This window comes from Mustela lutreola, chromosome 14, assembly GCF_030435805.1.
Source record: "Mustela lutreola isolate mMusLut2 chromosome 14, mMusLut2.pri, whole genome shotgun sequence".
Lineage (NCBI taxonomy): Eukaryota > Metazoa > Chordata > Mammalia > Carnivora > Mustelidae > Mustela > Mustela lutreola.
Genome location: NC_081303.1, coordinates 12688518 through 12702378, shown reverse-complemented (window position 1 = coordinate 12702378; position 13861 = coordinate 12688518). Strand labels below are relative to the sequence as shown.

At 37.9% G+C, this 13861-nt stretch overlaps 1 protein-coding gene across 5 annotated transcripts in view; it reads left to right on the top strand.

Annotated features, from left to right (window-relative positions):
- LPGAT1 (lysophosphatidylglycerol acyltransferase 1) overlaps positions 1 to 13861 on the top strand; it is a 120110-nt gene that overhangs the window by 73516 nt on the left and 32733 nt on the right. For all 5 annotated transcript variants that reach the window (XM_059145053.1, XM_059145054.1, XM_059145051.1 and 2 more), the window contains 3 exons: positions 3921 to 4039; positions 8493 to 8588; positions 11720 to 11993. In XM_059145053.1, coding sequence (XP_059001036.1) covers positions 3921 to 4039; positions 8493 to 8588; positions 11720 to 11993 — 489 coding nt within the window. The remainder of the gene's footprint in view (positions 1 to 3920; positions 4040 to 8492; positions 8589 to 11719; positions 11994 to 13861) is intronic.

Here is a 13861-nt window from a genome sequence, read left to right as displayed (position 1 = left end):
TTCCCTGGCCTTTGGAGATAGGTCTAGGAAGAAGTTGCTGTGGCTGAAGTCACAGAGGTTGCTGCCTCTGTTCTCTTTGAGGATTTTGATGGATTCCTATCTCACATTTAGGTCTTTCGTCCATTCTGAGTCTATTTTTGTGTGTGGTATAAGGAAATGGTCCAGTTTCATTCTTCTGCTGTCCAATTTTCCCAACACCATTTGTTGAAGAGACTGTGTTTTTTCCATTGGACATTCTTTCCTGCTTTGTCGAAGATTAGTTGACCATAGAGTTGAAGGTCTGTTTCTGGTTCTCTATTCTGTTCCATTTGAGCTACATGTCTGTTTTTGTGCCAGCACCATACTGTCTTGTTGATTACAGCTTTGTAATAGAGCTTGAACTCTGGAATCGTGATGCCACCAGCTTCAGTTTTCTTTTTTAAACATTCCTCTGGCTGTTGGGGTCTTTTCTGGTTCCATACAAATTTTAGGGTTATTTGTTCCAGCTCTGTGGGAAAAAAAATTGATGGTATTTTGATAGGGATTGCACTGAATGTGTAGATTGCTCTCGGTAGCACAGATATTTTAATATTTGTTCTTGCAGTCCAGGAACATGGAATATTTTCCCATTTCTCTTTGTCTTCCTCAATTTCCTTCATGAGTACTTTATAGTTTTCTGAGTACAGATTCTTTGCCTCTTTGGTTAGGTTTATTCCTAGGTATCATATAGTTTTTGGTGCAGTTGTAAATGGAATTGACTCCTTAATTTTTCTTTCTTCTTTCTCATTTTTATTGTATAGAAATGCAACTGACTTTTTCATTTTATATCCACAACACCTAGTAGTGCCTGGAGCTGACTTATTGAATGAGGAATGAATTAATAAAAGAATAGTGTGTGTCTGCATGTATGGATTATCAACAGAAGCATGATGGGGGAACTTCTGTTGAGAAATATATCTCCCTCCATTCTTTTTACTTTATTATATTTCATTTTTTGAGGCCAGGTTGGTGAGCAGGTGGTGTGAGCAGGGTGTCAGAGGGAGAGGAAGGGAGAGAATTTTTTTTTTTTAGATTTTATTTATTAGAGAGAGAGAGCATGCATGAGGGAAAGGGTGTAGGGAGAAGCAGACTCCATGCTGAGCAGGGAATCTCAACTCATGGCTCAATCCCAGGACCCTGGGATCATGACCTGAACCAAAGGCAGCTGCTTAATCAACTTGGCCACCCAGGCACCCTCAGAGGGAGAGAATCTTAAGCAGGCTCCACACCTAGCGCCCAGCACAAGCCTGAAGTGGGTCTTGATTTCATGACCCTGAGATCTTGCTCTGAGCCAAAATCAAGCTCTCATGACCCTGAGATATTGATCTGAGCGGAAATCAAGGGTTGGATGCTTAACCTGCTGAGTCACCCAGGTGCCCCTACCCCATCCTTTTAAAAGCCCAGTTGGTACAGTGTTGTGAATTTTGCTCTTGTTACTTATAGCATATTGTTCCATGTTAGTATACAAATTATATGATTACATAGTATTCCTTTACATAGATATACTTTAATTAGTCTTCTTTTAAAATTTTAATTGTGGTGAAATATACATAACACAAAATTTATCATCTTAACCATTTTTTAAAAGATTTTTTAAAAATTGATTTGAGAGTGAGAGAGCACACATGAGCAGGGGCAGGGGCAAAGGAAGAAGGAGAGAGAGAATCTTGAGCAGACTCCACAGCAGCCTAGAGACCCACAAGGGTTGGGGGGCTTGTTCCCACATCCCATGAGATTATGACGTGAGCTGAAACCAAAGTCAATCGGTCAAGTGACCAAGCCACCCAGGTGTCCCTCCTCTTAACCATTTTTAAATGTATGGTTCAGCATTAAGTACATTCTCATTATTATATAACCAATCTTCAGAACTTTTTCATCTTGCAAAACTGAAACGCTCTACAAATTGAATAGTCCCCCTCCTAGAAACCACCATTGGTTTTCAGTTTCTATGAATTTGAGCTAGTCTTCCTTTTGAGTTGTTTTCCTTTTTAAAAAAATATTTATTTATTTATTTATTTTGGAGAGAGAGCATGAGAGGGAGGGAAGGGCAGAATGCAATGGACAGAGAATCTTAAGCAGGCTCCAAGCTGGGCGTAGAGCCTGACGTGGGGTTCATGAGATCACGATCTGAGCCAGAACCAGGAGTCAGTTGCTTAACCAGCTGCACCACCTAGGCACCCCTTCCTCTTTGCTCTCACAAATAAGGCTACAGTAACCAGTTTTGCATATGTGTCAGTCTGCGCATAAATAAGTGTATCTGTAAGTTGAATTCCTAGAAGTAGAATTTCTGGATAAAAAGATTTCTGCATTTCTCAGTTTTGATATATATTGCCAAATTGACTTCCCAAACTGTTGTACCAATTCATACTCCCCACAGCAATGTATGATACAGCAGCTGTTTAAATATGTTTCAGTAGTTAACTTGTCAGCTGAGCTGAATTGGAGCTTGGGGAAGGAAAGGCCACTGGAAGGAAAAGTTGGTGCTGCTGCATTTTTCAAGGGGCCGGGCTGGGTTCTCTCCCATGGTTCTGCCTCTATTCCTCAAGGATTATTTGACATCCCTTTAGTGTACTTTTATGCTGCATTCAGTTAAAAGAAACTAAAATAAAAAATTTCCTATACTATGTAAGCTGTTTGAGCATTGGTAATAACATTTGAGTGTTGGTAATGATTAGAATACCTCACTTTCCAAAGAGGTCCCACAACTTAATACTGTGTTTAGCCCTGCTGAAAATTTCCTTAATACAAATTTTAAAGTCTTTAAAATCAATGAATGGATGCCTTGCTTAAAGGGGTTTTAACAGAAAGAAGCAATTAGCAGACCCCTTTTCTCATATGAACTCTTATGAGGAGCTCTGCTGTGTTGGGGTGACAGTGAAGGATGGCTGGAAAAGGACGGAGGCTGGGGGAGACAGAGCAGGGGAGCTCCACAACTCCCCATGCCTCTTGCATCCAGAACTATTACAGGCAGGTGGGATGGCTTTTTTCCCTTTAGCTGTGTGTGAGAGGAGTGAACATTAACGTACAATCAGCCTCTCATAATTCATGTCAGACGTTTGAGGAACCCTCGATGCTTTGACTTGTAGAATCCTGATGCTCAAAACTGCCGCTCAGTTATCTTTTTTCTGTGAAGTGCATTTACTGTTAAATGAGATATAACTACACGGAGATACCAGTGTTTTCCTTAGAGTGTACATAATAGGTTCTGGTACGATGACTTTTTGTCTGGAGGTTCTTAATAAGTGTAACATCTTCATTAGTTTCCTTATTTGAAAATGAAAATACTTGCATATATTTGGAATGTTTTCCCATTTTATTATAAAGTAGAATTTGAGGGGCTCTGGAAAGCTTGTTCTAATTGTGATCAATATCAGTAGTTTAGAATTCATTCCCCTAGACTTTTTTTTTACTGTATTAAATAATAAAGTTTATTCCTTCATTAAAAAAGGTGGAATCAGGCTATATATATTGTTTTGTGATTTGCTTTATTTTCTTGATAAGAAGTCCTTTTTGGGTTAGTGTATAGAGATACCCTCTATTCTTTCAGTGGATTCATACTCTTCCATGATATCATAACTTTCTTATTAACTCTCCTGTTGGTGAACATTTAAGTTCCAGTAAACATCCTTTATACATCTGTCTTTGCCTATTGGGACAAATGTTTCTGCGGGTTAATTTCTAAGAAATAAAACTTCTAGATCAAAGGATGAGCATTTTTACATTTTAATGGATGTTTGGGGGCCTTATACAATATTATATCAACAGCCTCATACTTACAGGAAGTAAACTTAGTTCAAAGTTTTAGGTAAGTGATTCTCATCATTGATATGTACCAGTTTGGCTAATATAAGGTTTCTAGTAATGTAAAAATCTTTAAAGTGACAGCTTTGTTGTTCTTCCAGTGATGGAATGGGGGGACGATATTAAAGCCGTTTCACAAGATGAAGCAGTGATGTTGGTGAATCATCAGGCAACAGGGGATGTTTGCACTCTGATGATGTGCCTCCAGGACAAAGGCCTGGTAAGCACCCTGAAGGCAGGCATAGACGCAGGAGGGGGAGGTTGATAAAGAATCTGTTTGAGTATCTTACTATTGTTTGGAACGTAAATTTGAATATCTATGCTTTTCCAAAATTGAGAAAATTTAAAGAAAAAATGGAGAAAAATGAAAAGAAAAAAGATGTATGTATATAATTCTAATTCCAGCTCCAGGACAGGAATGTGGTCTTTCAAAAAAATAACTGGAAGATAATGTGAATGCTATCTCCAGAGAGATGCTTTTGAAAAAGTAACTGAGGTAAAACAGAGTTAAGATGTTCAGATTGGGAGCTGTCTTGAGGTGAAATAGTGGGTTACTGGTTTGAAAAATACAGGCACAAAAAGCAGTATTGTTTAAGATAGAAGAGTCTAGTTGGTCAGTGAATTAGCTGATCTTTATCCAGAAGAAAAATAGGTAAACATTTTGGATTTCCTTTACCAAGCAAATTGAAAGGAAAGATACCAGGCCAGTTTTGTTAGGTGTTGTTAGGCTATGTATGAACTGTTGGTTTCACATGACTTTTGTTGATCACTAAATACATCTATCAAAGGGGTGGGTTTAAAATAAATTCAGTCTTTAGCATTAAAAGAATTATCAGCTTAGAAGATAAAGAGGTTGTATTCATAGAAAACTAAATAAGTAGAAAGTGTATAAATTAGTGGAATTCATATTTATCCTAATAGCAATGAAACCAATAGATGTTTATTAAGTGCTTCATACTCATGGTCAGTAACTATAAGGATTGAACATCAGTCCTTTAAGACTTTGTCCTCTAAAAGGAGCCAATAGTCCAGTGTAGGTGGAGGGAAAGTATAGTGAACGATACTTAATTGCAAAGTGAAAGGTGTTTAGTGGAGGATGAGCTCCCCATGTATGACAGGTATTGAAAACTTTGTAGAGGAGAGAGGACATAAACTTGGCCTGGTTAGAGTTGTGAAGCAAGAAGGCCTTCTTTAGTGAAACAGTCTCGGCCAGAACACCAAGGCAAGACTAAGCCTGATATATTTACGTCCTAGAGATTTTGATTCAGTAAATCCTGGTGTGGGGTCAGAAAATGAGGTAAGAGTAAAGGAAAATGTTTGATTATTGTAAAATCTGTTTTTCATGTCCGTCTGAAAAGCAGAGTCATAATCTTGCTGGAATGTGGAATAAATTCTGTCCTTTCTTATATTCAGAATATTGAATTGTTAAAAGGATATCACTGTATAAATATATTTGCTCTTATATTAATATTCATTACGTGCAGGGCACCTGGGTGGCTCAGTGGGTTAAAGCCACTGTCTTCGGCTCACTGCCTAGGACCCAGGGTCCTAGGATCAAGCCCGGCATCAGGCTCTCTGCTCAGCGGGGAGCCTGCTTCCTCCTCTCTCTCTCTGCCTGCCTCTCTGCTGACTTGTAATCTCTGTCAAATAAATAAATAAAAATCTTTAAAAAAAATTTATCACTTGTGATGTTAAAATTTTGTAAAGACTAGTTTATTTGGTTTTCATCAAAGAGAATCCCCAATTAACATTTTTATTCTTAATGATACAGTATTACATTCGTAGTGAAATTTCTGAAGGTTTATAGTGTCCTTAATTGGTTTTTGAATTTCAAAGAATGATTACAGTGGTCAGTATAAATATGTCCAGCTTAATCATTCTCACCCAAGTTTGGCATGGATGATAACTATATTAACTAGAATATTAGGTAATCTGAAATTCACCAATTATGTGGATAAAAGAAAATTTGTCTTGTTTGTTTGCTTTTGTAAAAAGATTTCTGTTAGTTTGACTTAGGTTAATTTTTCAGTTCAGAGTAATTTTGTTTTTATTTTCAGATAAGTTATACTAAACACTTCTTATAATCTGTTATTAGTGAGTAACTTGGAATCTTGAAGAATTTTTTTAATCTCTTTTCATAAAAGAATAATTGAGAAATATAAAGCTGGAAGCACCATAATCTCTCCCTCCTGCCTAATATGTATAGGGCAATATTAATTTATATTTACCAGTAAAAATGTTCACTTGATTTACTACATACTCTGTGGGTACATTCAAAGAAAGAAGGCTAATGCTAAATTGTGGGTCAATTAAAAAAATACCAGTTTAATGGCTATGTGACTGTAACATAGCTTTTGGAATTCAGGAGACTTCCTGTAGGAGCCTTTCCTGTTAGTGGGGGTCCATTGGCCCGTTGGGAGGACAGCACTCTTGTCCCGAACTGTCCGGGGCATTGCTGGCTGTTTTCCATACCTGTCTGCTATCCACTAAATGCTGGTAGCCCTCCCTAGTCGTCATGACAACCCAAATTGTCCTTACAGATTTCTGAACAGGAGAACCATTGACTTAACTATACTTTCCGAAGGATATAAAGAACATAATCCTTCATGTAATCGTCTCTAGATGTTTTGATATGTAGAAAATCCATGCTTCCAGATAAAGAATAATTGATGTGGGCCAATTCTGTTTCTTGGAATTACCTAACAGAGCTCCGAGTGACAGATCTATGAAATGCTCAGGGTTGCTTCAGACAGCTGGTGTTTACTGACCCTCTTTTAAGGAATATGAAACAAAGGATTAATTGTATTTTCCAAATGTGCTGGTACCTTTTAAAAATAAGTACCTCTGAATTCAGTCATGTCCTTTTATGACAAATTATGATAAAACTAAGAATTTTTATTTCTGTCAAAAGAACTTTATTAGACATATAATAAACATTTATTGACTTGTAACATTTCCCCTAAAATTAGCTAAGATAGAATTACCCATACAAATCTCAGAAGGTAGCTTGGCTGTCTTACTGAAATGAATTGTTTTAGGTGGCCCTTCTAACTGAAGAGTTAAATCCACTGTAAATGTAAGGTGAAACATAAAAGCTCGTGGCTTTAGTGTTGGTATTTTAAACCCAGAAATCAATAAATAGCCGCTAAACTTCCTACTGTGTATAAAGCTCAAGTATTTTATAGGTTAAAACAGCTTGCTTTTTATTTTGTTCTTTGGGACACTTTTCAGCAAATTCCATTTAATTCAAATATCAATTTACTTAAACAGAGTAGTCATCATTACAAAGCAAAACAAGACTGAAAAAAACGAGATGATGGCAATCATTTTATTCTGTATTAATTGCCTTGGGGAATCACTTCTTCACTGGGCACATATCTTTATTTTTTAAAGTGATTTAACATAGTAGAGCTCAGGGGGAAGGAGTTGTGTAGTTGAACTATTTAGTGATGCTGAAAAATTAAGGCAGAAGCATTAATGTTATATTATTTGTCAGCTTTTATCATGTTTTTGCAAAAGCACCAGCGATGTCAGTGCTCATTTTTTTCCTCATATGTAAATTCATATAATTTGGTGCTTCGAGATGAAGTTTACATACGTTATTCCCATAGAAACCAAAGGAGCTCTGTTGCATTCTTTTGATTGAGGCCGTAGCTATTAATGCATTTATTTAAGGATTATAACAAGGAATGCCATTTCCTCAGCAGAGAGGAACAATTACCCACTTTATTAATTAGATCCCAGTTTACACTTTACATTTAATTTTGAAATTTGTTTGAAATAAAGTCTTTTGCTCTTTTTTTAAAAAATATTTTATTTATTTATTTGTCAGAGAGAGAGAGAGAGAGATCACGCAAGCAGGCAGAGGCGGAGAAGGAGGCTCCCTGCAGAGCAAGGAGCCCAATGCGGGACTCCATCCAAGGACTCTGGGATCATGACCTGAGCTGAAGGCAGCGGCCTAACTGACTGAGCCATCCAGGCGTCCCAAGTCTTTTGCTCTTAATACCAGTACTGACTCTTATCAAAAAGGGATACTATTTCTGTGTTTAAGAACTAAGGCACTGTGAATGTTATTATGCTGGTAAAGAATACGGCTTTGCATAAACTAACAAATCTTCTTAACATAATCGTATATATAAATCATTCTATGAAGCAAACTTGAATGTTCTTTTATTTTGGACATTTTTGAACTTTTATAAAATTTAAAATTTTACATTTATAGGATTATAATTTATAATTTTTAATATTTTAGCCCTTAAGGTAAAGTCACATTTTATAAAGCTTTATTAATTAAATTTAGAGCCCTCATTCAATAACTTCATTTTATTGTTTCAAAATAATTTTACAAGTTATATAAGAATCACCAGAGATTTTGTTTAGGGTAGAACAAATCTGTAATCATTAAGTCCAGATTTAAGAAGTCAATTCAGCTTTATTTGTTACACAGTAATATGTATTACCTGAGACCTGAGATTTCAAGACTTGGACTCAAGATCAGTAATTTTTCAGGGAGACTTTGTGCTTTAATTATAGAAATAAACACTGGATTTAAAATATATAGGTTAATTAAGAGGACGCTTAGATGACTATATTTAAAACTTAAAGCCCTGGCTAGACTACAGCAGGTTTCTAATACTTACCATGTAATTATTTCTTGCTTTTAAATATTTTAGGTTGTTGCTCAAATGATGTGGTTGATGGATCATATTTTTAAGTACACAAACTTTGGAATTGTTTCTCTAATTCATGGAGACTTCTTTATAAGACAGGTGAGTAATGAGTTTTCCTTTTTCACAGTGATAGCCCGATCACGTTGATCCTTTATTGTAAACATAGGCCAAAACCAGTTACAATACATAGAGCAAACTCTAGTATCTCAGGGAGCTCTTCCCCTGAATCTTTGTTCCCTGAAACATTTCTTTTGATGTGAATTTGAGTATGCTCAAGCAGTAAAATGGTGACATTGCAGATGTTCTGACCTCTACTCTCCTTCTCACATCTCAACAGTACAATGTTTAGTAAAGATTTATCAAGCCGTTGCCCCATTCTCAACTCTTCTGCTTCTTAGCCATGTGAATAAGGCAACTTGTTTAAACTTTCAAAGTTTCCTCATTTTTCAGATGACAACTGTTAGGGTACCGAGTCAACCACTTCTCAATTAGACAGAGAACACCATACCCTAACACAACAAGAGGCACTGCTGTCATAGGGTGGGGTTTAAATGAAGTAATACACTTGGAGTGTATTACTCATCTATATTTTCTTTATTTTTTTTTAAGATTTTATTTATTTATTTGACAGAGAGAGAGATCACAAGTAAGCAGAGAAGCAGGCAGAGAGAGGGAGGGAAGCAGGCTCCCTGCTGAGCAGAGAGCCCGATGTGGGGCTTGATCCCAGGACCCTGAGATCATGACCTGAGCTGAAGGCAGAGGCTTTAACCCACTGAGCCACTCAGGTGCCCCCCTCGTCATCTATATTTTCACCATTATTTTTGCTAACAAGCCACTATCGCATGATAGAGAAGGTACCTAAATTGCTGGTAGGTAGATGGATAGGTGGGCAGATAGAAGAACATATTTGGGGAATTCATATTAGGAAAAGTGAATCCATCAGATTTTTATGAACTCAGAAAACCTTTAGAGAAAAAATAATTATGAGTTTGATAGAGGAATGTAGATTGAGAATGGGTCCCAGGCATTGGGGACAAGTTTAGTTACTGTAAGAGAAAGAATCACACACTCTTATCAAGTCAGCACTACATTACGGTATTTCCCTGGTATGCCACTGATATCACAGGCTTGATTTTCTCAAAAACTGAAATATGATATGCAAGAGTTTTTAACGTATGGCAGTGCCACATTTATCTGGTATTTATATATGTAGCAGCTTCAGCCTTGCCCATTTAAGTACTTACTGAATAACTGTTGAATCTGGTTAAGTCTCATCAGAGACCACAAGTTCAGAAATAAGCTGGAAGTGTGTAGAGAAACTTCTGAGATGACTGTAGGTGTCACAAAACATATATACTTTACTCCAGATACTTACGTACAGAACATTTTCTTTTCCACATGCTGTGCCCATGATCTAGTTTCTAGGAAACACTCTTGATTCTTCTGAGCAGGAAGACATTGCATGGGGACCTCTGGAGGAAGTGGGAATGGGGATTGGCTACAAGTTTGAGACAAAATGAACGAACAGTGACTAGAACAACATAACAAAGAAATTAGCATAATACATTAGAGCATCACAGTAGGGGAATAAGTAGAAGCAGCCATTGAAGCTTAGCCTTCTAAGGAAAAGCAGAGCCCTTTTCATCAGGAGAGTATGAGGAAATTATCACAGTTTTAACAGTTGACCCTCTGATGACCCTGAGGCATCACTAAGTTATACTAAGTGATCGGTGTACTTTGAGGAGATAAGCGTAGAAAATAAAGTACTCCTAAGCGTAGAAAATAATGTACTCCAAAACATTTTCCTTTTTATTGCAATGTAAAGTTTTACATACTTAAAAAGACTGTATTTCAAAATTACCAGAAATATTGCAAGTTTGTTTCTAAAGAGCAACCCTTCCTCCCCTTCCGAGCCCAATAAGATAGTAATAAAAATCTGTAACATTGTTGGGGGAGAGAGAAAAACTACCATTTTTAAAGAAAGTCTCTTGGACTTTACTACTAGATATTTCCAAGAATATAAAAATGTTTTACATGCAGTCTTGGGAACTTAATAAATAAAGCTTAAGCATGATCAGTTCGATTCAGTAAAATAAATGTCTTACTTGCTTTGCACTGGAGTAATTTAAAGACTAAATGCATACAGATTATTTCGGGGCCTACTATATTTGTGTTGGCTGGAAAATTATTAATGAATCAACTATACTGAAAGGAAGAACCTTTGTAATATTTGTGGGTTTTGGGCTTTCCTACAAATTTTTCTGGATTCCTGTTTCAGTCTCCAAGTCATCTTTCTTCTCTCTCCTTCACACTAAGGTCCTGTCCATTAGAATGCCTTGTTTGCTAGACTTTCCTGAATGTATCCACTTCTCATCAATACACCATAGTCAGATCTCATCACACCCCCTTACCTGGACTGCTGCAATAGTCTGCCGGCTTATCTGCTGGAGTCTTTCTGTCACTGGAGCCATCAGATTTTTTTAAATGTAAATAAGATCATGACCCTCCCTTGTTCAGAACCACCCATTGACTTCTCATCCCAGACTACTTACCAAGGTCAAGGCCCTTCCTCTCTGTCCCCCACGTCTCTCTGCAATTTCCTCTTCTACCACTGTCTCCCTCACTCATCACAAATCAGCCACACTGGCCTTGGTACTGCTCTTTGAATACGTAGCGCTTGTTCCCATCTCCGGGCCTTTTTTCTTTTTGTTCTTGTCCCTTGGAGAACTTTGCCTCTCTTCTCCACTTGACTGGTTCCTTCGCATTACCAGCTCATTGCTCCCAGTTCACCTCCTTGGGGCTGTTCTCTCTGACCTCACTGACCTTCTCTATCCTCTTACTCGTGTTCTTCCTAACACATCACCATCCAAATTTTCACTTTTTAGTTTTCTATCTTTTCTACTCGAGTAACCTCCACAAGGGTCTCTTACTTCTCTGTCTCCAGTGTAGGACGGTGCCTGCCAAGTTATACGCTCTCAGTAAACAGTCACTGAGCTGATGAATGAATGAGTGAACTCTCAGAGGTAATTAGAGCAATTGTCTTGCTCTTGTCTGTAAGCGCTAATCACTTCTTTTTACCGCTGCAGTCAAAGGGGGAAGTGAGTGGGGGGAAATCGTTCTTCTGATCTGTGAATGGGATTTTACTTTAAAAGCTGTTATTTCTATTTAATTTTGTGGCATTTTAATTTCAAATGTGCCTGTACTTATTGTATGTGTGTCTGCCTTCTTAGGGAAAATCTCATCGTGACCAGCAGCTGCTGCTTCTCAAAAAGCACCTAGAAAAGAATTACAGGAGCAGAGACCGAAAATGGATTGTTTTGTTTCCAGAAGGGGGCTTCCTCAGGAAGAGGCGAGAAACAAGTCAAGCGTTTGCCAAAAAAAATAACTTGCCATTTCTTACACATGTCACTCTGCCAAGGATTGGGGCAACAAACATTATCTTGAGTGCGCTTGTAGCACGACAGGAAAATGGAAGTCCAGCAGGAGGAGATGCTAAAGAATTAGGTATGATGGCTTTTAGCACTCTTTTGTTGGAATTCAGGAATTATCTGGAGTTCCAGGAGATAACATAATTGTTCTTTTTATAATTGTAATTTTTGTCAAACAAATAATACCCAGGGAGAAGGTGCAAATTTAATTTTTTAGTGTTTCTATTTACAGAAGTTAGTTCATGCTTACAATAATTTATTCAAGTAATGCAAAATGCACAAAGACAAAGGTGTCTTTCTTTACCCCCACCCACCCTTACTGCTGGCCATTCCCACTGCTGCAGTAAGCTGTAAATATCCTCCTATATTTGTGAAAGTGTAGTTGGGAGTATAGATTCCTAGAAGTGGAATTGCTAGGTTAATGGTACAGGAATAGAAATCCCTAATTTGAAAAGCTAATCATAGATTTGCAAATGCAAATTGTAATAATGAAATTTTTTTTTCATTTATCGAATTTAGAAAGTTTTTTTTAAAAAGATTTTATTTATTTATTTGACAGATCACAGATAGAGAGGCAGACAGGGGGTGGGGGGAAGCAGGCTCCCTGCTGAGCAGAGAGCCTGATGCGGGGCTCCATCCCAGGACCCTGAGATCATAACCTGAGCCAAAGGAGGAGGTTTAACCCACTGAGCCACCCAGGCGCCCCGCATTTTTTTTGTAAGATTTTATTTATTTATTTGACAGACAGAGATCACAAGTAGGCAGAGAGGCAGGCAGAGAGAGAGGGGGAAGCAGGCTCGCTGCCAAGCAGAGAGCCCAATGTGGGGCTCGATCCCAGGACCCTGAGATCATGACCTGAGCCGAGGCAGAGGCTTAACCCACTGAACCACCCAAGTGCCCCCACAGCATTATTTTTAACAGCAAAAATTTGGAATAGCCAGAAGGAAGAACAGGCGGGCCTGTTATCAAATATCCATCCAACACACTACAATACAGCCATTACAAATGATGTTTGTAGAGAGTTTTTATGGCTTGGAGAGTGCTTATTCTCTATCATGTTAATGGAGTGGAAGGAACACACAACTCTTTTTCTTTCTTTTAAGATTTTATTTATTTATTTGACAGAGAGATCACAAGTAGACAGAGAGGCAGGCAGAGAGAGAAAAAGGAGGAAGCAGGCTCCCCGCTGAGCAGAGAGCCCGACGCGGGGGATGGGGGGGGGGGGGGGCTTGATCCCAGAACTCTGGGATCAAGACCTGAGCCAAAGGCAGAGGCTTTAACCCACTGAGCCACCCAGGCGCCCCTGGAACACACAACTCTTGTGAAACCATTGTGAGTTCAAATATGTCAGCAATAAGCAGTGGGAAATGAGTGAAAGGAAAGATCCCAAATGTCAGCAGTGGTTGCTTCTCTGAGTTGTAACATTATGGATGATCTCCCCCCATTTCTGAATACTTCTGTTTTTTTAAACAATGAGTATGTATTACTTTTATGGCGAGAAAAAGCAAACCATAGTCAAAGATGCAGCTGTTTTGGAGATAGCCTGGTGAACTGGGAAGGTTTGCAGAATTTGCACCAACAGCACAAAGACTGTTTTGAACAAGTTTATCAGAGAGACTATAAAATTGGGTAATAAATGATAAATTGAAAAACTGAAAGAAACTCACTAAGCCTGTTTCCTTTAGTAGTATTTTGCTATTAAAAAATATATATATATATTCTTTAGCTAAAGTAAAAATGAAAAGGATTGGCCCTCAGAAATACATGTTTTTAATGATGGTTCGGACCAGACAGAGAGAGAATGCCTGTCCTAAGACTCCACTGAGTTTTCCTTTCATTTTTTTTTTTTTTAAGCAGCTGCTTGGCAGTCAGCTCTCTTAATCTTTCATCATCTATTAAAAAGACAAATTGAAAGAGTCTTTTAATAGAAAAGGAAAGTTCAGA